We start from the raw sequence: 27,233 nt of genomic DNA on the forward strand, positions 1-27,233 counted from the left end.
TTTACCTCAACCCCAGTTCCCAAATCTGCTCCATCCATGGTCCGGGGATTCTTCTCGTAATGGGCCCCTTTCCGAGCTGTGAGAGCTCCACCAGAGGCTCATGACCTTCTTGACGACACACGACGTTCTGGATGTTGCCTTTGATCTCCCTCTCGACCCTCTTCTCTCTTGCCATTCTATCGGTCCGCCTTCCTGTACCCGGATTTTCTCGACTTTCGTTGGCGAAGAATCAAAGTATACAGACACGTATCTGAGTTAATCTTGACCAGCGCCTCCGACTCGCTCTTCGACGCCCACTTCTGTTTAGCTCTTCCGAACCCCGCGTTCTGCAAGAAAAGACTTTCTTCGCTACGGGGTACTCGAGTACTTGGTCTCGCTACCTGGTACAGATTGAGAACAGGTCTCTTTAGCTGTGGCTTTGCTCTTCTGCTCTTGGATATCAAACTCTTCAGCGGCGAATATCGACCACCACAACCACAACCACGGCTCGCTCAGCTCGAACCGACGCCACACGGTTGATAAGTCAAAGAGAGACGCCTCTGTTCCAGATATCCATTCAAAATCGAGTACTGGTATCAGCCTTCCACATTTGGCGCTGCAGTCACATTGGTATCGCTGGAGCCGACAACCGCACGCGAAGCTGGGACAACTGACAAGTCCAGTATTCGGCGCACCAGGGTCCGACCAGCAGCCTCCCAGCGCTACCATTGGTGACTGACACGAGCTTCCGCTGCCCACTTCACCCCTCCACACAACCCCCAATTCCCGCGCTGGGGGACCAGGACCGCACCGCCTCGGCCTCTCTCCGTACCTAGCTGCCACCACTGACTGCACCAGCCAGCAGCAGCCATCCAGGCAAGTGGTGCACCGGCGTGCAGCTGCGAATCTTCGACATTATCCAAAAAGCTTCAACAGTTTCCTCTCCATCCCGCAAACCTCTTCGCATGCGCATTGCCTCCCGCCAGCTCAAGAAGGAGATGGTATGCGCCTTGCGCTGCGACCACGACTGATGATGTAACGAATCTCCTTTGCAATCACCGACTTTTTGAACATTCGCGACTCGGTCCTGTCACTGGTTTTCCGGATGATGTCTGCTAGACCCCAAGTCGGGATAGAACGACTTCCTGCACGCCGAATGAGCAACGAACCACGAGAATCAATGAATTGTAAATCCTGCCGCAAACGAAAGGTTGGTAACATAGGAGAAGTAAATGTTCCGCCATGCTAAATATTTTTCCAGATAAAATGTAACCGGTTGCGACCGACTTGCGAGGCCTGTCAGGTCTTCCAATGTCCATGTATATATGGTGAGCGAAACTGGAACAACATGAATCACCACTGCTAACCTCTTCAAGACGCCGTTCCAAAGAAACGAGGACCCAAGACGGATGTGCTGGAAGCGCTTGTAAAAAGAATCGATGGGTTAGAGAAAAAATTAAAGGACGAAAAGAAATCCAACTCGCCTGGGGAGAATAACACAAACTCGGAAAAGCAGAATGCGCTGCCAGAACCGAAACTACATCTCGATACTGCGATTGCGGCGGATGAATCAGCGGTGTACTCGCCTACGCCAGTGAGGTTAGTAAAGTGTTTGTGAAGATGCCAGGAGCTAATGAGTCGGCGCATAGCGAACCATCTCCCGCAGTACAACAAGATATACTTCTCGACACATATTTTCAACGATGCCACGGCAACCCATATTACATACTCGACGAACCATTAACGCGGCACCGGATACAGGCCTCGCAGATACCTGCATTTCTGCTGCATGCGATACACGCAGTCAGCGCAAGGTACGTACGTGTTGGGGAGTGAAGATAGCGGACTAACAGAGTCTCAGGTACACGCCGCATCCAAATGGATACCACGCAGCCATCCGGTCTAGCGAGGAATATGCTCTGCGAGCCAGAATGGAATTGGATATTGATGATCCCTCGATTGAATGTCTCCAGGCGCTATTGCTCCTCACAATGGCCTTCACTGCAGCAGGCAAAGGGAAAAAAGCATACATGATGTTATGTGAGTTTCCGTGTGAAACCTGCGAGAACCCGACTAATTCTCTGTAGCAAGCGGAATCGGAATGGCCGTCGCACTGGAGCTGCACCGCGAATCCGACGCCAAAAATGGCTACACAACTGTCGAGAAGGAAATGCGTCGAAGACTATTTTGGACCTGTTATGTGATGGATCGGTTCAGTGCTTGTGGCTCTAAACGACCTTCTTTACTAGGCGACGAGTCGATTCTTGTGCGATTACCATCCTGGTCACCCAATCCAGGAACCCTACCCATCGAAGGCGAATATTTCCAAAATGGCTCAAATCTGCAATACCACGGTGGCTCCGGGAAGAAGTGTCAAGGAAGTAGTGGAATGTTGATAGACATCGGACGTATTCTGGGCATCACCAATCGATATCTCGCAGCAGGAGGAGTAAAAGGCGACAGCCACTTCCCTTGGCATTCACTCTCGAATCTTTCCAAAATTCGACAAGAATTGGATATCTGGGCGTCAGGAACGCAGGAAGAATTCGCTTCGGTTGATAAGTTGTTCGGTCAATCGGATAGCACAACACTCGTGCTGAGCAAGCTGGTGTACCATCTTATCCACTGCCTAATCTACCGCCCCTTTCTTCCAATTGATCTTGCAGAACTTTCTGGTAGTGGACAACACCAATCATGGCAAATTGAAGCCACGAACCTCTGTTTTTTGCATGCAAATGCGATAGCAGAGATGGTGGAATTAGGTAAGTCTATTTTCATGCAACGCATACACTCATGCTTCGTTCGCTTACAATGTTTAGGTAAACAATCACCTGCAGTAGAATGGCCCGCATTCGTGGGCTACTGCATATGTACAGCGGGAACCGTTCACGTTCACGGCTCCCACTACAGAGGCAGTTTTGAAGGCGAGGTATTCTCTGCGTCAGCGGACTTCTTGTCACGAGAAATGCTCCAACTCTCAGAACTCCGCTACGCTTGGTCCTCTGTCCAACATCAACGAGAAACTCTTCAAACCATATATAGTTCACATTCTGAACTTGTTAACTCACTCGCCAGTAACCCTTCACGCTACAGTCCAGTCTTCCACCTCGAGGACTTCTTTGACAGATATGTGGAATTAGGCCAATCCTTTGATGGCGCACATATCTCCTTTGCGGATATTCCTGTAGATTTAACACAGGAACTTTATACTTCTCACGGTCTGTATGAGAATCACACCAGTCTCCCAGACCCTGCAGCCTCTCGCCCACAACCAAAACGAAAACAGTCATCCTCAACTGTCGCTCGAAAAAAACACATTGATCTTAAAATCGCCCACCGAAACTCACACCCAGAATCTCTATTCACATCTCCCACAGGCCTGCAAACAGCCTCCTTACCAACACCATCAACCGACCTCCGTCAGCAAACTCAAAACGCCATGAACGAATTCAACTCTCTCCCCACACTCCAACGCGCCCCCTTTTCCCCGCCCTATTCTTATACCTCTTTAAACACACAAGAGGGATACGATCCTATGTTCGGAATGCCCCAGATGTACTCCTCCTACCACAACAACAACCCAAACAACATGGGAGCAGCGGCGACGGGCGAGGGTATGACGCCTGGTGCTCGAAGCACGGGAGATAGTGTCGGTACCGCCGGGACGGACGAGAAGGATCCATTTCTAAGTCTGCTGGAACAGTTGGCGGAGAATGAACATAGTAGGGGTGGGCCCAGCGAGTTGGATTTCTTTTTGGGTGGAGGGGCGAATTGAAAAGGAAGGAACGGGACTGTAATTGATTGAATGGATAGTATATATTTGCATGGATAATCTATGGTGTTAGGTGGGATGGATGACTTTCGGGGTATGAGTGATGGGCGATGGGCGTCTATCTTTTTGTATATGTAGGGTTGGTGGGGAGTTGTGATTTGATGTAGATATTAGCATTTCGGAAAATTTCATGGAAGTTATATATATATATTTGACGTTTGAGTACTCGATACCTAGTGACCAGAATTCATGACCTCTTGACCTTAGCAACAAGGTCCTATTCCGAAACTTTTTGCAATTTCTTCACTTTGGTGTTCACTCAACACTCGTTCTCACGATACGTTTGAGATTTTCTTCTATTGTGGCTTTTTTTCACGAAACATGAGTAGCGTAAAACCCGAACTAATGATCGTGTTAGGTATAAAGGGTGAAAGTTCCAGAGCATTAGCGCAGACGATGAAGTGGGGAATGCGTCTATTTCCATGGTAGATGATTTCCGAATACCCGATGAGTACCGAAATGGTATCGAATAAAAGAACTACCAAGTTTCAATTATGAATTCGACCGGAAAACAGCAACTGCAACTCTCCGGAATTTTATCTCACTGTTGTATTCGCAAGAAATCTGGTTTAAGGGAGGGAAAAGAAACCGCTAGAAAGAAGGCAGATCGATCTCAAAATGCCCACCGAAATAAAAGGTCCCGGTCTCTTATACGTCAATTCCAAATTAGCATCCGATCTCATCGACGAAACGACATATCAGAAATGGTACAGAGAAGACCACATCCCTGAAGTCATCGCCACATCAGGCATTGACTCCGCAATGCGTTGTAGAGACGTCGATCCTGCAGCCGATAAACCGAATCTTGTTTTGTATCCCATGAAAGATATAGGATTTACACAAACCGAGGAGTTCAAGAAGATTAAGGTGCATAGCGATATCTTACCGGACGGAAAACCGATTTATGATCTCGCTGAGTTGGATGTGAGATATTATGGCCTGTCGCAGGTTTTCGATGAGAAGAAAGTTGGACCTGGTAATGGATTTACATGTCTTTGAGAGATACTCACACTAAAGAACTTCAGGGCAAACGAAATTGATCTTGACCGCCGGGATCGAATTAAGCCCCGCCATTACCTTCGCCGACTTCGACTCCTGGTATCGCGACGAAGTCCTCTCCCCTTTCTCCCCTTTTCCATTCTCTGACTAACTCATAACAGCATCTCGGCGAACTCAACAAGTGTCCCGGCTACCTCCGCACCACGCGCTATCAACTCCTATTCTCGCGCTCCAACGCTGAGTCTCGCGTCCTCAAGGGGTTGCCCCCGAGACCAGAGGATAAGAACGCGCAGAAACCGCCCACGTATCTTGCGATCCATGAGTTCGATACGGAGACGCCGGATTTGGCGGCTGTGATGAAGACGGCGGAGACGGAGTGGAGTAAGAGAATTCTGGGGGGCGTGGGGAGGGTGGAACAGCCGGTTTTTAGGGTTGTGGAGGGGTTTGGGAAGGGAGGGTTCTTTCATTGAGGGGGAGGAGGGGATGGAGGTTGGGAGTGTTGTTTTTTGGTTGAGATTTGGAGGTTCTTGAATAGAAGTGTGGAAGGATATTTGATGAGTACTTGCTAGATAGCAGTCTTGAGTATTACTAGCTCTGTGGTTGCGTGAAAAGTACATTTTAAATATCCTAGTTCCTATCCAAAACGCTGACATCTTGTGCATCAAAAGATTCAACAACACGGAAACAAAGCATACACTATTACTCTACCATCGACTAGACGAAGATGAAGAGGAGCCTGTAGAGACAATCTTAGCTTTTATGAGGCCTTCCTCAATAGCAGGCTCTAAGCGAGTGGCAGCCGCGAAAGCCTTCTTCTCGATATCATCTGTGGGTATTGGAATTAGTAATGTGAAGCTTACGAGAGATGGAAAATAGTTTGGACGAGAACGTACCAATATGAGCGGCTAGTTTAAGAAGCTGGTTCTTGTCGAGTGCCATAATGGCATCTTTGAGCCATATTCTGCAGGTAAAAGCTTCACCGGTGCGCAGCGATGGCGAACCATCTGCAGGCACGCTCCGCAATACCTGATCAACCTGGTCTGGTGAGGAGACGTCTCCAAGCTTGTACACGAGTACCAGACTCATGGAGTTCATCGCGTTCGAGGACGGCTTTGCTTCTAATTGCCAGCCGCCAGCTTTATTGGTAGCATGGTAATATAGTCCTTTAGGAGCCGCTGATGTGACCAGGAGCCCCCAATGCTAGGTTGTTGTGAGCTGTGCGAACTAAAGTTGAAGGGTAAGGAGGGCTTACAAAAGTCCCCCGAATTCCTCTGCTATTGAGAGTCATATATACGGTGTTACTTTCGAGTGCCGACATTTTATATAAGTACAATATGTGGGAGAATAAGAAGATGATTAAGCTTAAAGAGAATTAAATTGATGTATAAGAAAATAAGAAATGGTTTTGACTTGATGGAAAGGAGTACAATCGCAGAGGCTATATAACATCTTCCACCAACGAACTTGAAACTCGAGAATGGAGTCTATCAACAGAAGTGTTGATCATTGAGTGGGAATCTCGAGAAACCTACACATCGCTAGATGGGTCCCCAAATGGGACACAGGGAGGCGTATGGCTAGACAAATTTCCCTAATCTAGCCAGGTACTTGTTGGTAGACCTGTTAATCAACAGCATCTCCCTCAAGGTCCCGCTCAAAACCCACCAATATTCGACCATGAAACACAAAACCAACAACTGTTGAATAGCGTCGATGGGAGGAGCCCAATATCACCAGGGAATACGCCTTTGGCGTAGGGTTCCAATTGTCCATCTACTTGACGAGCCTGCTAGAAAGCAAAAGAGCTGTATCATGGTTTCTACGACATGAAGCCGATGGTAATTGTTACCTCAGTAGGCATGTATCACAGTCACTGACTGCTGACTGGCCATGCACTGAGACAACTTTCCTGTCCACGCTCTTTTCATGCTGAAGAACAGTATCCATTCCGTTATTCAAGGCGTTTGTGGAATGGGTCCGCTGTTTCGACCGCTTCTATTGTTAGATGTAGCGCTGGCGTGTTGGTGCTGCAATAATAACCGCTGAAGATTTTACCGTCCATGGTAGGAAAAAAAACCCCTTTTGAATAACGAGCGACTTCGTTGGGGGTCAAACAAGTATCATGTACCTATAGCAGACAGGCCACGACGATGTAAGCGCGCTGTTGTTTGTGAAACGCAGAGCCTGGCGATGAAGAATTTCTGGAAGTGGGGCCACGACTTCGGCTCTCACCGCCTAAATTGAGCGGCAGAATCTCTTCCAGTCGCCGAGCCCCCTAGATTCATCTGTTGTCTGTCTAGCTTTCCTACTTGTTCCCCTCCGCCGTTGTTGTTATGGAGAACGAAAGGGACACTGCTCTTGGGATCATTCGGAATGCAGGCCTTGAGCACCCACAATCCTTTTTGGTGGAAAGTTTTGTCACCGATGCCAAAGATGCTCGCCAGTCCGCCGCGTACCTCTTGCAGGCATGCGCGGATGACACACAGCATATAAAGTTCCTTCAATTTGTTGAGGACTGGAAGAATTTGGTGAGACTATGTAAGCTTGGTATCTCTATGTATGAGATGTGACTAACTGATGTGATCACAGTTTCCGACGAAAATCCACTTCCAATTCGGATGGGAAGTGAGATGAAAGGAACGATTGCTCGCCGAGATAATCTTCGTTGCTGCATCACAGGAGCCAAAGGCAGTTTTTGGAACCCTCCGAATGTTTTTAGTATTATTCCCCAAGCTGCGTTTCATGTTCAAGAAGTAAGCCAACACTTCAGGTACCTCACTCAATACTAAAAACTATTCTTATAGCGGCGGTTGTATGACATACTTGGCGCGTTTATTGGCCTTTCTGAGCGAGACTCATTACTCTCATTCAAAGATGAGAAGCACTATGTTTTGCAGAACCACTGGACACTTATCAAACAAGCTGCTGGCGTATTTTCTAGAGGTGAGATACGACTCGAAGCTCTTGGTGAAAATAAAGTAGACACGTCTATTAAACCTTGTAGATAGCTTTCTAATAGCCAACGGTAGTATGAAATCTTCTACAACAATATTGGGATCCCCTCCGCAATTTATACATCCGACAGAATTGTAGATTGGGAATGCGACCTCGATGACCATTCAAATTCTGGAATCGACAGTCCGAACCAAATCCTTCTTGAAATCCACTGCCGATTTTCAAGAGCGCTCAAATGGAACAGTATAGGGAACAACATGAAGTATCATGCGCCTCAATCGCGCACACAGAGTAAAATTTGGGCAAATCTCGCGGAACCCCTTGTCCGAACATTGCTTGCTGTCTGGCAGAAATGTCCGAGCGTACTTCGGCTGCAAACTTACAGATTGTTGAAATTTGTTGGTTCACTTTCGTACGAGGAATCTACCATGGGAGTTCAGAGATTACCTTTCGGCATGTATTTGAAGTACGGTCCAGGAATTCATTCAGCAAGACATGCGAGCGAGTTTAACGCTCTAAAGCTTGTTCATGGCAGGACCTCAGTTCCAGTTCCTCGACCAATTGACCTAATTATCTCGCCCACGCAATCCCTCTTGGTCACATCTAGGCTACAAGGGAACCCAGCTGGTCATGGCATACATGCTTACAGCGATCAAGAAATGGATCTAATAGCTCAGGATATGCGGGGATTTGTAGCAGAGCTTCATGCCATAAAAAGGCCCGGTGATACTACTGATACTATTTCGAATGCATCTGGGGGTCCTTGTCTCGACTATCGCATTGGTGGCTCTCCCGTCGGGCCATTTCACAACGAAAAGGAATTTAGCGAATCTTTACGTCTTGGTATTCTTCCCGACCTAGTACATCGCCATGACCACGAAATCGTCTTTACTCATTCGGATTTAAACATGAGGAATATTCTTGTTCATAATGGTAAAATATCTGGCATAGTTGATTGGGAGAATGCGGGTTGGTTCCCGGATTATTGGGAGTATACCAAATGTCACTTTGGTGCAAGGATAAATCGCAGATGGTTGAAGATGGTGGAAGAAGTCTTTGGAGACAAGTATGCCGAAGAGCTGAAAATTGAGAGACAGTATTGGGAGTATACTAGCCTTGTGTAACGCATCTGGGAAGGTTTCGGTGTTATTCACAATTTCTAGCCCTTTGGAAGCTGGACCTTTTCAAAGGAAGGAGAAGGAGAGGAGAAAGCTTAATTCAACATAAATTGCGAGAGACCTAAACACTTAGGATCCCATCTCGGAGACTTTTCCATGTACAACATATTACTCTGGAAACACAGATAGGCCATCTGTAGAGAAATCTTCAAACCCATTTAGGGCGAAAGATTTGTTATTTACGAACATATCTATACCCAAGTCGCTAGCGACGTCAACTTCGAAAAGAACATACCATATCTAAATCCATAGTAGCAGGACAGTTAGCATTGGCTCATAGCATGATACCCTTCAAGATTTCCTGCAACTCAGCAAAAGACAACTGCTCCAAGGTTTCGAGCCACAGCCTTGCAGATATATTCTTGCCCTCCGTAGTGTAGATGATAGGTGCGAGACTGAGAGATTTTGTTAAAAGAATTATTCCAGAAGTTTGAACTAACTAAGTGCGGGGCTTGGGAATACTCACGGCGTCAGCTTCTGGGAACAGAGGAATTGTCCATGGATATCAGCACTGTTCCTCGTTGCAGCGTCTATAATCTGTCTAGCTCCAACTTCCGGCGAGTAAACAATGAGGCGACTTCCAATTTGATCGAATAATCCTTTCAAATTACGTTTGCCATCTCTCAAAGCCTCTGTGCCGTACACAAGGCCGGGCGAAGTTAAAATAATTGTAGCGGTGGAGGATGGCACGTGTTTTACTACTTCTCGTAGAAAAAAATGTTGGAGGAGCTTGGAAGTGTAGTACCGGTCCAACATATCCGTAGGTTCCTTTTCGTCGAAAGCAGGAAGTAAAGGATCCGAGTTTCGTTCTGGAAAGGTTCCCCAGCCGGCTGCGTCTGTGGATACTATGACTATACGACCTGGTTCGTGTTGAGCTGCTCGTTTTGCTTTGACGAGCGGAAGTAGTTTGATGGTCAGAAGTACGGTCGAGAGATAATTTGACTTGAATATTCTCCTCGTGACCCGTGGATGGGTTGAGCTGGAAGTAGAGCCTAGTAATAGCCGCATTCAGGATCACGATGTCTAGACGTTTAAGTGTGCTTGCTCGCTCGGTGAGGGCGATGATTGAGTCGTAAGACAGCATATCGAGAGGCCATACTTCTATAACAGATTCTCCCGAGATGACAGAGAGACTAGCAGCCGCGGCATCGCCCTTGGATTCATCCCGCACAGCGATGATGAGTTTCGATAATCCTAGCCCTAGTAATTGTTTGCAGACTTCTAGCCCAATGCCCCCGTTAGATCCTGTAACAATAGCTGTTTGTCCTGTGAGGTTGACTGTCTCAGGCGAAACAGGTGATGGAGTTGTGAAAAATTGGCGATAGAGGAATTGCGAGAAATCATTCGCTTTTTCGGGTGAAATGTCGAAGTTGGTTGCCATGTTGATGGTGTTTGGGGTTGGTAAACTTCTTATGGGTTTTGAATCGAGTAGCTTTTATACGTTTTATAGGGTATAAGGTGATAGTTTTTTTCCCTGGAGCGTAAGGCAGATAGTGTTTGCAGTAGTATGTTTCCTGAAATGGTGAACGTTTGACGTTTTGATATCACGAAAGCCAACATTGGTCTGCAACGCATCTCGTGTTGGTAATAGAATTTAGCCATGGCTGCGACGCATATGATGTTGGAACAGCTGGCTATCTTATATTCTACCATCCAGAAGCCACAACTCCTCATGATGTTCCAAGAAACACAAACTCAAGATCTTAATTTCTCTAACCCATGAAGATGAAATCTTCTATGCTACCAATGTCCTATGACTCGAAGATTTATCGTCTCGTGACCGTCGGATAGTCGATAGCTCAAGAGACCGCCATTGGTGCTCAACTAAAGAGGAACTAGTTTGACACTTCAATTGTTTTTCTTGTATAAAACAGTTCAGTTTCCATCATCTTCTTTGTAGTTTCTACGTGAAATGTTGGCTTGTACGAGTCTGTGAAACGTGATTATAACGTCATGTGATGTTCGCTTAAGGTTAACTATTTTGATTCTCGTTCGTGTGGTTTCCGTCACGTTCTTACTTAACATTTTCAATTACTCAAGGTCCAGTCCAGTACCCACGCTATCCTACCTGACTTATAATCTTCTAGTGTCCAGTCGTTCACTCTTACACAGGGGTGTAATTTCTATTTGCAAGCGCCAAAGCCTCGATTTCCTCGTGGCTTCACGAAACACAAGTCGCGACTCGTGATCGATATAGTTTGCAGTTGGAAGTGTAGGTGGAACGATGTTGGCATGCTAACCACCAGATATCTCCGCTTCATGAGTTAAGCCTGCGACGGTTTGTTGGTGAAGTGTCAAAAGAATCCTAGCAATCGTTACTCCCTACGCTCTTCGTTCTGCACAACAAATGTTAATTGTCTGTCAGGCCCGACTAGACACTTGACTTGTTGTTTCAGAAATTGATGTAGTCTATTTTTCTCTTGGGACGACTTGCACAATGAAGAAAGTGGCCCTTGTTCTGGTTTTGAATGATCGTTGGAGCAGTTATTTCAGTCGCATGTCGGGCTCTTAACACGCGCGTGTGCTCAATTGAATAACAATTTGAACATGATTAACTCAGTCGCGCGGCTACTACACTCTTTCTCAATTGTGTTGTGGCGCTTGAAGATATTTCACGTCAGAAGATGTTGGGATTGTACTTCAAAACCAATTGTTTGTGAACTCTTCCGGGGAATTTGCTCTCCCACTTCGGTATAAGATAGATGGATAACCCCTTTCATGTGGTTATTATCTGCATTCCTCTTCTTATACTCTTCTTTTGTTCGGCATCTCAAATTTTATTCGTTCTTGGTTTTCATCTTCCGTTTGCCTCCATTTTCATCCTGGTATCCGCCTTCATCCTTCGCTGGTAATGCCTCGCACCACACCTCAATCACAACCTCTGTTCTACCTTAAAGCTATCAATAAGTCAGCCGAGCTTGTAGTTGCTGATCCAAGAAATAGTGCCGTTCAGTCCACTCTCGCAGATGGAACACCTGTTCTCGACATCGTGGTTGGGATTGCAACAAAACACCCAGACAATATTGGACTTACCGTGGGTAGCCTCAATTGTGATATTATAGTGGGTAACCCCGAGGTTTGCGGTCACCAATGTACCTTCCGCCTAGAACCTGGGGGTATTATACTATGTGACGAATCTCCAAAAAGCACAACTCAGGTTTTTGGCGAAAATGCTTTCCCATTTGACCAGATCCATTGCAAGCGATATTACTTGGCGGAAGGCTTCAACACAAAAATCGGATTAGGGTCTACTGTGGGCTGTGGAGCTGTCCAGTTCGAGGTAGTGTGGTACCCAAATGCTGCCCAGACAGTGGAAAGGCTCAGTGAAGAAGTCTCATTGATGAAATCCGACCCGATCAATGGAGGGACTATACCGAGTCCGACCGAGTCTTTTGCCGAAAATGTTACAAGTCATCTCACTTGGAAGGATCTAGGGGAAAAGGAGAGAAATGGTGCGTACATAGCGGCTCTACTACACCTCATAAGAGACCCGGAATCAGAGAAAGCGACTTGTAATAAAGACGTCACTCTCCAAGGCTTCGAGAATTCGACTAAGGAACGTCCTAATTTGGACAATCAGGTTGAGTTTCGACGGCAGCAGAAAGAAATGCATCTCAGCAAAATCGTGGGGTTCCGGAAGGCAAGAGAGATAGCCAATGCCTCTCTTCCTTACAGACAATTCTCGTGCCATATAGAAGCTGGAGCCAGACATAACTGGCGTTTAGATGCTAGAACGAATTTCATTGACGAGAAACGCATACCTGAGAGATGCGTGGCACGCAATCAAGCTTATGAAACAATCAAGAAGTCATGGGTCGACCAAGGAATATGGCGGGATGAATGGCAATTGATGCCTACGTTAGGGAATACGCCTGATGCTTTTTGGAAGCACGAATCACCACCAACCGTCGAGTTTAAGGACAAAGGTCAGCAGCACGAATATGAGAGAACTCGGGATGCATCTCGTCCATATTTTCAATTCATATATCAGGTGTCGCAGGCACGTCAGCGGATTCAAGAAGAGTCTGGTCATGTTACTCGTTCTTGCGGCGCCGATATTAACACCAAAGCCTACGAGACTGTCCGGGAGGCTTGGAAAGAATGGGCAATTTGGGATGACAAGTGGGGTATGATGCCTGGAATGTCGTGGAAGCATGAAAATCTTGGATATCAGTCATTCTTGTTTGGAGAAGAAGTCAAAAGTTGTGGTCACGGTACTGAAAGGCTGGACAAGAAAGGAAACATTGAAGGAGAAAAATCTCTAGGACCGTTTTACGGTTTCCCACTATATTCTCCTTCTAACAGTATTTTCACGACAAATGTCGACGACGAGGAACAAAAGATCGCATCATCTAAGGTTGGCCGTCCAGATGAAGATTCGAATCTGAATCATAGACTCGACGATAGCAAACAGACCTATCCATCAACTTTTACGCCTCCCTCGCTTTTGCCTTCTAGAAATGCATTTTTAAACCAGTTGGAAGTCATCAAAATGGCTAAGTCATGGCGTTATACCCATGAGCCAGATAAAGGTGTAGTGTTCGACCGCAGAGAGCGCAAATCCGGACGCTTTCTACCTGCTGAGCCCCTTCAAGCAAGCTCCTCTGGCAAAGCTATTTACTCGTCACAATCAACTTACAGGATCGCTGAACTCGATGGGCTGCAAATATCTAATATTTATAGAGATAACGAGGGAAATAAATTAGAAGCAGACATCTCTGACCAAAGATCAGGAGTTCGAGTGGCGATACAGCCACTGTTTGTTCCACCTCTCTCACCTCACCAGCCAGCGGCCAAAGAGCCAGAGGCTAGTTTGTCCGACTCACTACTCAACTCTCCATTATCTGCGCAACCGTACATTCCATCAGCATTTCGAGAGACTCAATATCTGAAAGCAGTTTCAACAAGATCTAGAGCACCCAGTCCAGAAGAACAGCCTTCATCGCCCAAAGCAGTGTCAAGTTTCATTCAACGAGGTATCATCAAGAGGAGCATATCCAGCGTCATGCATGCCGACGAATCAGAGAAGGGTACTGTTGGCTCTGACACAGCTCAACTAGAATCGCTCAATTCTTCTGCACACAAGCGACTTCGGTTTACGACACCTGGGAATACTTCTAGCTCACGCTAGGTATAAGGGGTCGTGATTAGGAAGCTGACGGGACGAGATGGAATTCGGCGAGCGATAGAATCGAGTCGATATATGGTAATATCAAAGTTCGAATGGGCTGTACGTTTCACTTTATCTACGACAATGTTTTTTTTTCCCCTTTTGGTTTGTCTTGTCTGCTGTTGCTCTGCGATTTTGTTATTAGATCCCTTTCAATAGACAGCATCATAAAACTTCTCGCTGGTTACTAAGTAATTGCTAGATTATTATAATGTTTCATCGCGAATTTCCAAGCCTGTATTGCGACTTCTCTGTACGGTCACTTTGGGAACTGTCTTTGTTTGTTTGTTTCAAGGTGTTCATTTCTCTCTTGACAGAAATTTGATAAGATGGTGAACGTATATACTACTCTCTACCACTGAAGTCACAATTCGAGACTTGATCACAAGTGAAGAGCGATAATTATTCCGCTAATTCTCTACTAAAGACGGCCTGTACGAAATAACGCTGTATACACGCAGATAGTTCCTGTTGAGCGAAGCAACTTAGTATAATAAATGCTTTTGGTCAGGCTCGCTCAAAAGGGTTTGTGATGACCTTACTAACTATGAAGAAAGCTAGCGAATCATCTAGAGGGTCTTGAGTTGTTCAATTTTGAAAGTTCATAAATCCGCTCGTTGCTTGAACATAAGCAAAGCTGAAAACAACGAACCCCTATTCCCGAAGAAGCAAAGAGCGCTATCATGATACTCAAGCAACCTTCGGGTCATCATCGAGCCTTGAATGTGATCAGTAATCTTTTCTTACTATTGCATTGATCCCACGAGATTTGTCACAGAAAGAGTACACCAAGAGGATAAGCGAGATGAAAATCCATTCCACGACTGTTAACATTTCATATGCGACTGTACTTATGGCAACATTCAGTTTATATTTACTGGCGTATACGTATTTACAATCTGCCTTATTAAGTGTTGGTAAGACGTGTTGTTAGTTACCTATTCGGGTATTCCTGTGTTGGTACATCCGGGGTATTTCCCGCCCCCCACTTTTGCAATGACTAAACTTCGCTGATTGCTCCACGCCTTTCATTGTACACAATAGCTGCACCAGACAGGCAGTTGGATGCGCGGTTGGAGCGGATATTCAATCTCCTTAAGCAGTATCGAATCTACGCTCATTTAATTCTTGCGTTCTGATATTAGACTTCTTGAGCATATAATCGTTCCGAAGATCCCACCTTTGAGCGTAAAATTCGCCACATCTTGCGGTGAAGAAGTTTCAACGACCTAGTGTTGAGCAAAGAAGCAGTAAGATGGAGGAGTCACAGCCCTTACTTGGTCATGTCGCCGAATGCGAGATCCATGCTACAAGTCAAACATTGGTAGACTTTGATCCAAAGGGCGACGCAGAAAATCCTCTAGAATGGCCGAAAGCTTACAAGAATGGCGTTGTTGCGCTGCTCGCTTTTATGGCATTCACAGTGTAATTTTCTCCATCAAATCTAGAGACTACTCGCTCACAAAAGTTTAGAACGTTTACGTGTATTGGTGTTGTTCCAGTTGCTGATCAAATTGTTCTTGATCTAAAAGGCAAGGAGGATAAATCAGCAAGTGTCCTCCTTGTCACCGTTTGGGAACTTGGAGAAGCTGCTGGTCCTCTTCTTATAGCGCCACTTTCAGAGATATATGGACGATACATCGTTTTCAACATCGCAAATGTCGTCTTCATTCTCGCTACGATACTGTCCGCCCTCAGTCAATCTTCTAGCATGTTCATCTTTACTCGGTTCCTCACTGGCTTTGCCGTAGCATCAAACGTGCTGAATCCGGCAATCATCGGCGATATTTTCAAATCCGAAGAGCGAGCCTCTGGGATGTCACTGATTATGCTCGCTCCCTTGCTCGGGGGTGCCATTGGACCTGCAATCAGTGGAGCTATTGCGGAAACTCTTGGGTGGCGCAATATTCTTTATATGGCTGCACTGGTGGCCATCGTATGCGAAGTTGCCTTTTTCACTCTTCTTCGGGAAACTTATAAGGTCCCGATTCTCCAGCGTCGTGCAGCACGCTTAAGAGAGGAGACTAAAGACGAGTCATTGAGGTGTGCGTATGACGGAAAAAGTGAAGTCTTGGGCTGGGCAGCATTACGGACGGCTATTACCAGACCTGTGATCATTCTTTTTGATTCTTTTGTGCTACAAATCCTTTCCTTTTATGGTGGGCTAGTCTTCACCTTATACTATGTCATGGCGACTACCTTTCCGACGGTCCTTAGAGAGGTGTACGGATTCTCTCCTGCTAAAGTCGGCTCATCCTTCTTGGTATTCAGTATTGGTGCTACATGTGGGATTGTCATTTGCAATCTTCTCGTAGATCGCATATATATTAGTTTGGGGAAGTCTCGTGGAGGAGTCGCTCTTCCGGAGTATCGAATGCCGCTCCTGATCGTGGCATCTGTATGCTTACCATTTATGATCGCACTTTATGGTTGGACCCCATATGTCCATTGGCCATTGGTAGTGCTCTTGATAGCCGTTGCGTTAATTGGTGTACTCATTATCGTCTGCTGGGTACCGTTGGCTTCATACGTCGTAGACGCCTTCGGTCTGTACGCTGCATCGGCGATGACTATGACGATTATCTTCCGTGGTGTGGTATCGACGCTGGTCCCACTTGCTATCCCCGCTCTGACGGGTGCAGTTGGATTAGGATATTGCTTCGTTATCATGGGAGCGATTATGTTTGCCCTCATTCCTTTGCCATTGCTGGTTACAGTCTATGGAAAGCGTTGGCGAAGTACATCTAAATACACCAACAGCGAATTGGCTTGAATCCCGATGGTACAGTTTTTCGAGACGCAATAATATCAGAAGCCGAGCTTTGAAGATGGGATTAGGCTTCTAGATGAACAGGTCTAAAATTTATCATAGAAGGATCAGTGGAGATGGGCACGGGGCCGTTGTTAGAAGATGGGCAATCATTGTTACTGAATGACAATGAGTATGAGGCTCGTTTCTGGAAAGGTGGGGGACATGTTATCTTGTTGGTGGAAACTTTTGTCCTCAGACACTCGTGATGGTGATGACTATGAGAGGAAGGGTCACGATCTCCACTCTTTTCGACGCAATCTGCGTGCACCATCTCTGAAAATATTGGGATCAATATGGCGGGTTCCAAAATGAATGCTAGAATGGATTATATAGAAGATAGACAGAAGATGGATTTACTAGACAAGATCAAAGTAATTACCCGATTATATATAGCCTGACCTTCGTTCATGATAAAATATATCTCAATATACAATTCCGCTTTCTCGTAGCTTCCTGCTATGCTCCAAATTAAGTCAAACGCCATTCAGGTCTAGATGAGTAAATCGACTAACTTCGAGTCCACACACGGCAAGGGAACAGTGCTTCGAAGGCTATAAACAGCCAGCACATTACAAATATGCAACAAACTGGGCGACGTCGATCACCACACAAGAGAACGTATAGACCACGAAAAGTTCGGTTATCAGGCTTCTTATTCCTTCATTCTTCTTACAACATGGTATTCATAAATCGTACAAACATAATACAATCCTTGCACAACACTTAATCGCTATCCTCAAGCTCCGCAGCCTCTAAAGCCAACTGCTGCTTCTTAATCTCGAGTTGTCTCTTCTTCTTTGCCTTCTTCTCTGCTTCCGTCAAGACCTTCTTCTGCTTTGGTGCTGCTGCTGATTGTTGTGGTTGACCTCCGCCACCGACCTGTAGAGAGTTTTGTTAGATCTTCATCTTCTGTAGAAATTTGTGCAAACAGAAATAGACATACGATAGGGAGCTGGTTTGTAACACCACCAACAGTCTGAAGAAGTGGTGAAGTGACACCTCCAACGATAGGAAGACCCTTCGTAGTATCATCAACGGTATTCAAAAGCCTGCACCTCTATTAGCACTTCATCATAACCCGGTCCAAGCATAACCTACCCTCCAAGCAGACCCCCATTGTTGCCTCCATTGTTATTTCCACCACCACCGAGAAGTCCAGCCATATTTGCAGATAAAGTGGTAAAGTAGATAATTGGATAGCGTATATTTGCAAAGTGTAGATATCGCGCGATGTAACTCAATCTTGAATGATCTCCCCAAGCAGCATTATCCGGGGGTTATATACATAGGAATGGGGAGCTGCACACGTGTGCGGTGATATCACAAACCTGTTTTCTGAACTGGATATCAGGATATGGAGAAGGCAGCGAATGAGGTGTGTATTGTTTGTTCTTTCATGCGGATGACGTATTTTTGGCGATTGGAGGGCTGGAATATCCTTGACATTTTATCCTTGTTGGGAGGGGATTGCATAGTGTGGAGAGGTGTAATATATTAAGCGAGTTCAGGGGCAGGGGAGGAGAATCATGTGATCTGCTTAGATGTGTGGAAAACCAAGACTCGGGCGTAATCATAACTCATAAGTAGTTAATTGTTCATTTAGTTTGTGTTTATTACTGACATTGCTCTTTATGATGTTTATGCATCTTAAGAATTTGTGCTTTAAACTCTTTGGAATATCTCAAAGCTTACGAAGCCGTTTATGCATTGAAAAACGTGGTGTCAGATGTACAAATCGTTCTGTGGCAAGCTGAAAGAGACTTGATTCCAGATGGTCTTGTTAGGAATCGATGCCTACCCCAGAGGACTTATTATTGTGGGAAGATGGGAGATCATGCGAATAGTACCTAGACTTTTCCGCTTCGAGGTTAAAGTTTATCTGGCTATTGTAGGAACTCACGATTTCTGACAGAGTTCTATATACATCTGGAAACAACCACAACGAAACTTACGGTCAGGGCACTGCTCAAAGTCGAAACGTTGGGCTTGTGCTCGCTTGCTATCAAGTGGCAGGAGTGCTTAGGACATCTGCAGACCAATAATGGGATCTCAATAGATGGAATTACAGATACGGCTTTGAAATACAATTGTAAGTTCAAAGTTTTCATTACTTATACCAGACTTCCAGCCTCCAGGCGATTGGAACAAGGTAAGTATGCGAAGGATTCACATGCGTCTAACTGTTATTTTCGAACATTATTGGGCCGAAGATTAAATGCAAGAAGATACCAAAATTCATCATGTTTTCTTCCGTACACAGAGCTCGTAATGGCAAACTCATCTGTACTGTTACCTTGTATTTGCTTCAAAAATTGATCGGGTTTACCTATGCCTAAGTGCCTTTCGCTGGCAGTCAGGGAACTTTAATAAGTATCATGTATGGTAAACACTGGTATCATCTCGCAAACTTTAAACTAAAGATTTTCTCCATGGCTGGAAAGAACGAAGTCTTTACGGAAAACTGAAAAAGTTATGATGTTTGAATTGATCCAACACATTCTACTCATTAAGCGCTGAAAACCCCGACTTTACTATCACAAGACTCTTTGAGAAATTAGACATTGTATTTGGTTTCATCATCTCGTTATTTTCAAAACCTCGGACTTCCTTAACGCCAGGTAATAAACTGAAAATCTCTTAAGCCTCACTAAACATGCCGTTCTTCTTCATAGTCTTCTTAACCTTCCTGCGTTGCCACATAAGATAAAAAATGATACCAGTCAAAAGTTGTAGACATGCACTAGCGAGTGTAAGGCGCCATTGGCTCGACTATTGCACGTTAGTATTCTACACCAAAACACCATTTCTCGAATTTACTTACTCCTCTCGAGCAGACGCTACCAAAGTTTACCAGCCCCTCAAATCCAGGTTGAATCCTCTCCGCAACAGGACTACAAGCCCACCCCCATAAATCATCTCCAGACTTCCCAACACGATACAGAATAGCAACCACAATCCACGTAATCACGTCTGCCACCCTTATTAGCACCGTATCCATCAACATTTCTATCGCAACTTACGAGCCCCTTCAACAAGCGACACAAACCAAGTCTGCACAAGCGAAATCGCATTCGCATGTCTGATACTCCTCGCATATGCACTCATAATCAGTAATCCTGTCAACACCGTAATTGCCGACACCGAAGTCAGCATAATTGACGGCCATAAACTTGTCTGTTTCGCCCAAGGACCCCGCGGTGGGTCACCTCTTTGTATGTTTTTCGTGGAAAGGTATTTGGCTAGGGTGCGGGATTCTTGGATTACGGTTGCGATTGCGAGGGCTGTGGCTGCGAGACGGGCAATGAATCGAAGATAGCGGATCTTTTTCTTGAGTTTCTGTAAGGGGTTCCATTAGTCCATAGTTCTGAGCTGCGAAGCGGATGGAATTCCTACCTCGTCTGCCTGCTGCAGCGCATACGACTCATCTGGATTCAAAAACGGCGTCGATGGATTCTTGTCTCTGTCTATCGTATCCTCCGAAGCCATCGAGAGATGCGGAGTTCCAATCTTTGGCGCCATCTTGGTCAGTGGAAATCGGGAACAGGAGAAGGGACGTCGAGAAAAGGTCGGGACGGGAAGGATCCCAATTTATTAAGGTGCGATGCCTAGGTATATGAAGCCGCGAAGGAATAAGAGGATGCGACTGAACCCTGTTACGCCACAAGGCTGCGCATGTGCAGGAGGCGGCCAATTCGGTGAAGATGATATCCTTTTTCGGGTATTGAAGATTACCCCGGGTGTGATTATTCACCTGGGCGGTCAACGGTCAGACTTCGTGATAGTAGTGGGGTAGGTAGGTCTATTCAAGGTTTGTATGTGGTGTTATATATTTATATCTTCCACGATATTCCCGGAATTGTTGAATATGTTCACACAAATCCAAATTTCTAGTAAAGATAACATTATCCAACAACACCAACATGTACGGAGTACCAACCAGTCCCAACAACCATGCTGTCAATCATGATCATCACAATCACCCCAGCCACTCACAAATCTCCAGAAATCGACCTTGGCCAAAACAAACCGATGCTGATGTCAGCTTACCATATGGGTAGCGAGGCGAGGCGAGGACATCCAGAGTTGAGAACTAAACTTCAAATGCTCGTATTTAAGTGACATTTCTAGATTGAGGTTTTGTTTATTAACCAAATCGAAACCACTGACAATGAAACAAACGGATCTGCATTTATTGACTAAATTGAGGTGGGAAATAGATATTCAGGGGTCATATGCAGGCTAAGCGAATCCTTCCGCTGCCTAGGAGTGTTTGATCGTCGTGATCGGATGAAATTCTATATACGGGGTACTATTTCGCGCTGTACAATTCTTCAAGTAACCTCCTGCTGTTTATCAGTTGAATTTAGCAAGCGTGAGTGTCATAACAGGCACAATGGTTGTCGCTTAATTTTCAGTTAATCGTTTTAACCCAGACATTTGCTTGCGCATCTTCACTGGTTGTACGCCACAGGGCCAGCTGAGGTTGTGCGACAGAATTCGACGAGGCGGTGGTGGCTTAGCTAGTATCGTAGCACAGTTCTGAAGTCTCTTGAAAAGGTTTCTCTCAGCTGGTCTTCACTTCATCTTGTAGTTCCAGTTTTTTGAAACTTTCTTTGGTCCTTCATGCAATGTTTGTTTAAAATGTCTCATCATACATCAACTCCACTTTGTAATCGCTGCTCAGAGTTGAACCTCACTGCACGCGACTTTATCGTGGCTATTGGCCAGAGGGAGGAAACCAACCCAAGTAACGTATACAATCCAATCACATTGTCCCAGTATCCGTGGGAGCATATCCTACGACAACAAAGTTGCAATCTATGCCGCCTAATTCGGATAGCCGTTGAGTGGAGTTCTCGAAAATGGCAAAGAGCAGAGACCCTACACACTTGTAGACTGGTATCAAAACGAGTTAACGGCTACGATGGTCAAGAGGGTGTTGCTGATACTCGGATGCTCGAGGTTATTGCCGAATATAGTTGGAGCGAATCACACGATATAGACTTGATTCCTGTTCAGACAGAGGAATACCCGGCTTTTCCAGGCAGACTTGTGAAGCAAAATTCGGTGGATTATATCCAGATTCAGCGATGGCTGCAAAAGTGTCAGGCCGACCACGGTGATAACTGTCGGCATTTTGAAACCACTCGGTTCGTGAATATCAGACCAATTCTTTTGGTGATGGATGTTCAAGATAGATGCCTGGTTCATCTTCCGCTCAACTGTCGGTATCTGGCCCTCAGCTATGTATGGGGAAGGGTCAAGCAACCTCAGACACTTTTGGAAAACGTGGAAGGGTTTTGCGAACCTGGAGGTTTGAGTACGATTGCAGAGAAGCTTCCAAAGTCTATCCAAGATGCTATTTCTTTTGTTAAAGGCCTAGGTGAACGCTACCTTTGGGTTGATACCCTTTGCATCATTCAAGACGATCCCAAGACCAAACAATCCATAATCGACAAGATGCATATCATTTACGAAAATGCTTACCTTACCTTATTTGCGGCAACTGGTAAGGATTCTAATGCTGGTCTTCCTGGAGCGGATCCAACTTCGCAGCGTCCAGAGCAGCCTATTGCAATGGTTGGGCCCGGCTTAACATTTATATACCCAGCACCTTTTATGGACATTAAGAACTCTGCGTGGGCAACCCGTGCTTGGACGTAAGTATCTCTCTCTACTCTGAAGTAAAATATTGTCAGTCATCAGTTGGTAATTCAGCAGACTACCTTAATACACATTATCTCCTTGGCTTTTACAATTTTAATACTAATAAGGGAACCACCTGTTTGGCTATTCATTAATAGTCGCTAATACGAATACAGTTATCAGGAATACTACTTCTCCAAGCGACGTTTACTCTTCGTCGACAGCAAAGTATACTATCAGTGCAACACCTTACGATGGCGTGAAGACGTCAATCAGGAACATCTGCCAAACGGAATAAGCTTCTACCAGGTCAATTTTGCTGGTGATCGAATGGAATGGGACCCTCCTCGCACGCGTAATCATCCAAACGCCCCAAACAAATCATTAAATCGTTATCATTATAAACGGTTGGTTGAAACTTATCTTGACCGCGAATTGACTGTGGATGGTGATATACTTAACGCATTCGCCGGGATTACAAATGAAGCAGCTTACGGTGGTCTAAAGACTTTCTATGGTCTAACACAATCATGTTTTGGTTTGGATATTTTATGGAAACCATGTAAATGGTTGACTAAACGCCATGGATTTCCAAGCTGGTCCTGGGCTGGCTGGAAGGGGTCTATTGTACAGCCGTCGACCCATAAATTCCCATCTGAAAGGGTGTGGTTGCACAGAATGTCTTGGATTAACTGGTATCGCTTTAACGAAGTCGATGGAGTTTTTCACCTCGTTGCATCGGGTAGCAAACCAGAGCTGGAAGAACAGGTTCGAGCTGAGGAGGCGAAATCTCGTGCGAGGGATGCGAGATTAGAAAGAGATCGTCAGGAACGGGACTTGGACGAAGTCGATAAGGACACGACAGATCCTACCAGGAGAGAGACAGTTTCAAACTCTGCGAATATAGTGACCCCTTTACTCGCCAGGTTGAGCCTCAACTCTGCAGACGAAGCATCAGAGACACGTATATCACCGTTTCCATTGAACCTTATTCCTACAATAGACAAATCCACGTTGCTATTTCGGACATTAACAACGTACCTATCTATTTCGGCACTAAAACCTAATTTAGAGAAGGCCATTTCTCCCCGCGATGACCACTTAGCTTTGCCTTCCGCTCCAACTCTTCAACTTTATACTAATGATGGTAATCATGTGGGGACTGCATGGGTTTATTCAGAGGACATATACAATGAAATCGTTGAAAACGATATGTTAGGTGGAGATAGAATGACAGTTGAAGTTGCTGTTGTTGCTGCTCCGGGTCAAGGAGATTGGCGTACCAGAACGGAAAATCCAACAACATGGGAGTACATGCAAGAGCTTGTCAGAGCTGGAATGAATGTTGGAAATGTTTATGCTAAATATCAAAAGAATCTGGCTTACGATAGGATGGTTGGTGAGAATTACATTGCTGTGCTTACCGAAAAAGAGCAGGATCCACGATATAGAGGCGTCGATGGCGTTGTTGTGAAAGGGTATGACTTTTGGGAGGAGGTATGGGTGGAGCTTCCAGAGCGAGTTCGAGCCGCCAATTTCCCTGGCCACAGTGAGGAGTTGTTGGCTCGACAAATAAAGTGGTTGCAACGAGATGTTACAAGTCGAGTTGATGACTCGGTACTTTTCTTCCAAATCATGCTTATCGGGCGCTTAGGAAATGGACTGAATAATGGAAGTGGAGGCGTCAAAGAAAAGATAGGCATAGGAGAGCTGCGTGAAGACTCGTTAGGAATGCTGAATGGATTAGCTATGCGAGATGTACTTTTGAAGTAATTCAAATTAATGATATATGAGTGAATACCACATCAACTTACTCGAATCAAGTGAACTCGGTTGGCCTCAGATAACCTAGTTTATACGACCAACGTTATTTTCTTAACTTCAGATTCGATAATGGTAGGGCATTACACGGCAACATAGCCCGCATTTTTTACAATTATAATTGAAATGAATCTGTGATACAGTACACACTCTATAAGCATATTGCTCAGAGGAATACCTTACAGATCGGGATGTAGTTTATAGTCCCTGTTGTTTTCTCCTACAAAATAAACATAACCTTGGGATTCGAATATGGTATTAATTTAAAGTTCCCAAGTTTGTTCGAGATGGTCTTAGGGGAAATAAAAAATATGTACTTAGTGATTCACGTACATTCACATTATTCAGATAAAAAAAGAACCCTTAACTTCCAGGATTTCTCCTTGGATTCGAAGAATTTTAAAACCTAAAGGCACTTTTTAAAAAATTAATCCTGTTAAAATAAAACTCCCCACTCAATTACGCAAAGACTTGTCACTACTTTGCAAAGAATATACCTCAGTTTTGGAGAATTGAAAACATACTCTAATATTGTTATACAAGGGTGCGGGTTTTGGGATGAGAAACGTACCTACTCGCTGATTATCACGTGATGTAACTGACATTGGATGATTTACAGCCTATACCTTTCCAGACTTGAACATCAATTTCCACGTAACAACAACAACAAATGCTTTTACATGCGAAAACGCTCAGATCGAGATCCTCGGGTCGCGGCTTGAATAAACGTCATTAATGGTATTTAGATGTTTCTCCTAACGTCGTGTAAGGAGAGTAGTTCTACGCCAGATTTTTCCGCTCGCTACTTTGTTCTTTCCGAGCTGTCGACTACGACAGTTGATTGTCACACCTTGAACAAGTATATATATCAAAGCATGCCCGCCAAGCTACAACTCACCTGCTACACAGCATAACAACATTTCTTTCTCTTCTCTATTAAACCCGAAAAATCTCATTTCATCAATTGTGCATTATGTTGCAACCTCGAGTCCTAATCAGCGGCGCTTCGGTAGCGGGTCCAGCGCTGGCATACTGGCTTGTTCGCGCAGGCTGCAAAGTCACAGTTGTTGAGCGCGCATCAAGGCTTCGAGCTGAAGGCCAAGGAATCGATGTTCGCGATACTGCTCGAGATGTGATCAGACAAATGGGTCTTTTCGATGAGATCAAGTCGAAAAGTTCAAACGAGGAGGGAATCAGGCTCATGACAAAACACGATAAAGTCTTAGCGGCATTTGGCGTCGACGCCGACTCTGGGAAAGGCGAATCAGCAACCTGCGACATTGAGATTCTCAGAGGAGAACTGGCCAAAATTCTTGTGGATGCGACAAAGACAGATGTTACTTATATCTGGGGTGACATGATCGAAAGCTTGCATGAGACGGAAAAGGAGATTGGTGTGCATTTCGCAAACAGTACACCAGATGCATCTTTCGATCTGGTGGTTGGTGCAGATGGCATTGGTTCAAAGATTCGTGATTTGGCATTTCCCAAAGACCTCATCCACTTCAGAGATTTGAATACTTACATCTCATACTTTTCAATTCCCAAAGGAGAACAGGATGATATGTGGGCAAAGGTGGCATGGGTTGGAAAGGGACGTTACATGGCAATGCGACCGGATAACATTGGACGTACGAGAGTCTTTCTAAATGTCACGGGTTATTTGGACTCAGACGAGAGACTTGCGAGATTCCGAAAGGTTCTAAAGGAGGGTGTCCCCGCTCAAAAAGCCCTACTACAGGAGCTCTTTGAAGATGCCGGGTGGGAAGCGTCTCGATTATTGGAGGGCATGCACCAATCCGACGACTTCTACTTGCAGCACGTTGCACAAGTCAAGATTGATAAATGGTCGACTCCAAGTGGTCGGGTGACCATGGTTGGTGACGCTGGATTTGCTCCTTCGCCATTCAGTGGCATGGGCACTTCAATCGCATTCATCGGAGCGTACGTCCTTGCAGGCGAAATATCAAAACAGCTAGAGAACATTCCCGCAGCTTTAGAGTCTTACGAACGCATCTTACGCCCGTATGTCGAAGACATCCAAAGCCTCCCTCCTGGAATTCCTTGGGCCCTGATTCCGCAATCAAATATTGGAGTCAAACTACTTGAGACTGTGTTCAGGACTATCGGATTCTTGTCGCGTACGGGAGTTACCACTGTGATTGGAAATATTCTAGGCTACCTGCCATTCGCTGGAGGAGTTAAATTCAAGCTTCCGGAATATGAGGCTTTTAAGAAGCGAAGCTGAGTTGGACGGGTTGTAATAATAATAAATGTAAATTAGCTCTCCACCAACGTTTCTGTTATGCCAGTATCTTTCTTCATTTGACGATGCTACTTGTGACTGTCATTTTTAAACGAGATGTTCTGAAGTTGACGCAAATATTCAGGAACTTTAACAACTGTGCCAGGACCTCGATTTTTATCACCTCTACATCGCCATCCTTGGATACACTTCGCCTACCTCCTTCAAGGAGTCCAATGAATTAGCAGCAGCACACACCCTATGCGTCCACATGAGTCTTTCTCGACACTCCTATCTTACTATCTCGGATATTATTTAAATGAATCAGGCAACATCAAGGTGGATGAATCGTGTGTGCTGGATGAAGTGTCTCATTCGGACCAGGAATGACGGTCATGAGATGGAATCTTGCACAATTTAGTTTTGAGTGCAATGCTAAGGCAGAGGATATTTAATGTTGTGGTATCTGCTTTAGTCTGAAATTGCTTAGTTTAAGAGATAAATAGGTGAAAGGCAGGAAGCGGTGCTATCTAATGATTTACTTCAAAAAACGAGTATATGATGTCGCTTATTCGAAAAAGGGGTTGTGATAATCG

General features: G+C 45.2%; 11 protein-coding genes across 11 annotated transcripts; 7 read left to right on the forward strand and 4 right to left on the reverse strand.

The window, feature by feature from the left end:
- Nucleotides 1-1,087: 1,087 nt before the first annotated feature.
- Nucleotides 1,088-3,754, forward strand: GLAREA_06421 (Zn2/Cys6 DNA-binding protein; the record flags this gene model as incomplete). The annotated part of the gene is made up of 7 exons (XM_008081834.1): nt 1,088-1,189; nt 1,241-1,298; nt 1,356-1,578; nt 1,629-1,793; nt 1,841-2,019; nt 2,067-2,741; nt 2,799-3,754. The coding sequence occupies 7 exons, from the start codon at nt 1,088-1,090 to the stop codon at nt 3,752-3,754; spliced, it is 2,358 nt and encodes a 785-aa protein (XP_008080025.1).
- A 675-nt stretch (nt 3,755-4,429) lies between these two features.
- Nucleotides 4,430-5,280, forward strand: GLAREA_06422 (Dimeric alpha+beta barrel; the record flags this gene model as incomplete). Its single annotated transcript, XM_008081835.1, has 3 exons — nt 4,430-4,787; nt 4,837-4,922; nt 4,972-5,280. 3 exons carry the CDS (start codon nt 4,430-4,432, stop codon nt 5,278-5,280), a joined length of 753 nt encoding a protein of 250 aa, XP_008080026.1.
- Nucleotides 5,281-5,514: 234 nt separating this feature from the next.
- Nucleotides 5,515-6,128, reverse strand: GLAREA_06423 (uncharacterized protein; the record flags this gene model as incomplete). The annotated part of the gene is made up of 3 exons (XM_008081836.1): nt 5,515-5,636; nt 5,704-6,010; nt 6,063-6,128. 3 exons carry the CDS (start codon nt 6,126-6,128, stop codon nt 5,515-5,517), a joined length of 495 nt encoding a protein of 164 aa, XP_008080027.1.
- Nucleotides 6,129-7,143: 1,015 nt separating this feature from the next.
- Nucleotides 7,144-8,889, forward strand: GLAREA_06424 (Protein kinase-like (PK-like); the record flags this gene model as incomplete). Its single annotated transcript, XM_008081837.1, has 4 exons — nt 7,144-7,348; nt 7,400-7,563; nt 7,615-7,788; nt 7,840-8,889. 4 exons carry the CDS (start codon nt 7,144-7,146, stop codon nt 8,887-8,889), a joined length of 1,593 nt encoding a protein of 530 aa, XP_008080028.1.
- Nucleotides 8,890-9,217: 328 nt separating this feature from the next.
- On the reverse strand, nt 9,218-10,324 carry GLAREA_06425 (NAD(P)-binding Rossmann-fold containing protein; the record flags this gene model as incomplete). The annotated part of the gene is made up of 3 exons (XM_008081838.1): nt 9,218-9,338; nt 9,410-9,803; nt 9,868-10,324. 3 exons carry the CDS (start codon nt 10,322-10,324, stop codon nt 9,218-9,220), a joined length of 972 nt encoding a protein of 323 aa, XP_008080029.1.
- A 1,470-nt stretch (nt 10,325-11,794) lies between these two features.
- Nucleotides 11,795-14,074, forward strand: GLAREA_06426 (uncharacterized protein; the record flags this gene model as incomplete). The annotated part of the gene is made up of 1 exon (XM_008081839.1): nt 11,795-14,074. One exon carries the CDS (start codon nt 11,795-11,797, stop codon nt 14,072-14,074), a length of 2,280 nt encoding a protein of 759 aa, XP_008080030.1.
- A 1,294-nt stretch (nt 14,075-15,368) lies between these two features.
- On the forward strand, nt 15,369-16,886 carry GLAREA_06427 (MFS general substrate transporter; the record flags this gene model as incomplete). Its single annotated transcript, XM_008081840.1, has 2 exons — nt 15,369-15,538; nt 15,587-16,886. 2 exons carry the CDS (start codon nt 15,369-15,371, stop codon nt 16,884-16,886), a joined length of 1,470 nt encoding a protein of 489 aa, XP_008080031.1.
- Nucleotides 16,887-17,648: 762 nt separating this feature from the next.
- Nucleotides 17,649-18,088, reverse strand: GLAREA_06428 (uncharacterized protein; the record flags this gene model as incomplete). The annotated part of the gene is made up of 3 exons (XM_008081841.1): nt 17,649-17,804; nt 17,869-17,974; nt 18,024-18,088. 3 exons carry the CDS (start codon nt 18,086-18,088, stop codon nt 17,649-17,651), a joined length of 327 nt encoding a protein of 108 aa, XP_008080032.1.
- A 1,474-nt stretch (nt 18,089-19,562) lies between these two features.
- Nucleotides 19,563-20,444, reverse strand: GLAREA_06429 (uncharacterized protein; the record flags this gene model as incomplete). The annotated part of the gene is made up of 4 exons (XM_008081842.1): nt 19,563-19,694; nt 19,747-19,895; nt 19,946-20,261; nt 20,319-20,444. 4 exons carry the CDS (start codon nt 20,442-20,444, stop codon nt 19,563-19,565), a joined length of 723 nt encoding a protein of 240 aa, XP_008080033.1.
- Nucleotides 20,445-21,566: 1,122 nt separating this feature from the next.
- Nucleotides 21,567-24,344, forward strand: GLAREA_06430 (uncharacterized protein; the record flags this gene model as incomplete). Its single annotated transcript, XM_008081843.1, has 2 exons — nt 21,567-22,585; nt 22,748-24,344. 2 exons carry the CDS (start codon nt 21,567-21,569, stop codon nt 24,342-24,344), a joined length of 2,616 nt encoding a protein of 871 aa, XP_008080034.1.
- A 1,021-nt stretch (nt 24,345-25,365) lies between these two features.
- On the forward strand, nt 25,366-26,640 carry GLAREA_06431 (FAD/NAD(P)-binding protein; the record flags this gene model as incomplete). The annotated part of the gene is made up of 1 exon (XM_008081844.1): nt 25,366-26,640. The coding sequence occupies one exon, from the start codon at nt 25,366-25,368 to the stop codon at nt 26,638-26,640; it is 1,275 nt and encodes a 424-aa protein (XP_008080035.1).
- Nucleotides 26,641-27,233: the final 593 nt, after the last annotated feature.

Source organism: Glarea lozoyensis (assembly GCF_000409485.1).
Source record: "Glarea lozoyensis ATCC 20868 chromosome Unknown GLAREA15, whole genome shotgun sequence".
In the NCBI taxonomy this organism is placed as follows: domain Eukaryota; kingdom Fungi; phylum Ascomycota; class Leotiomycetes; order Helotiales; family Helotiaceae; genus Glarea; species Glarea lozoyensis.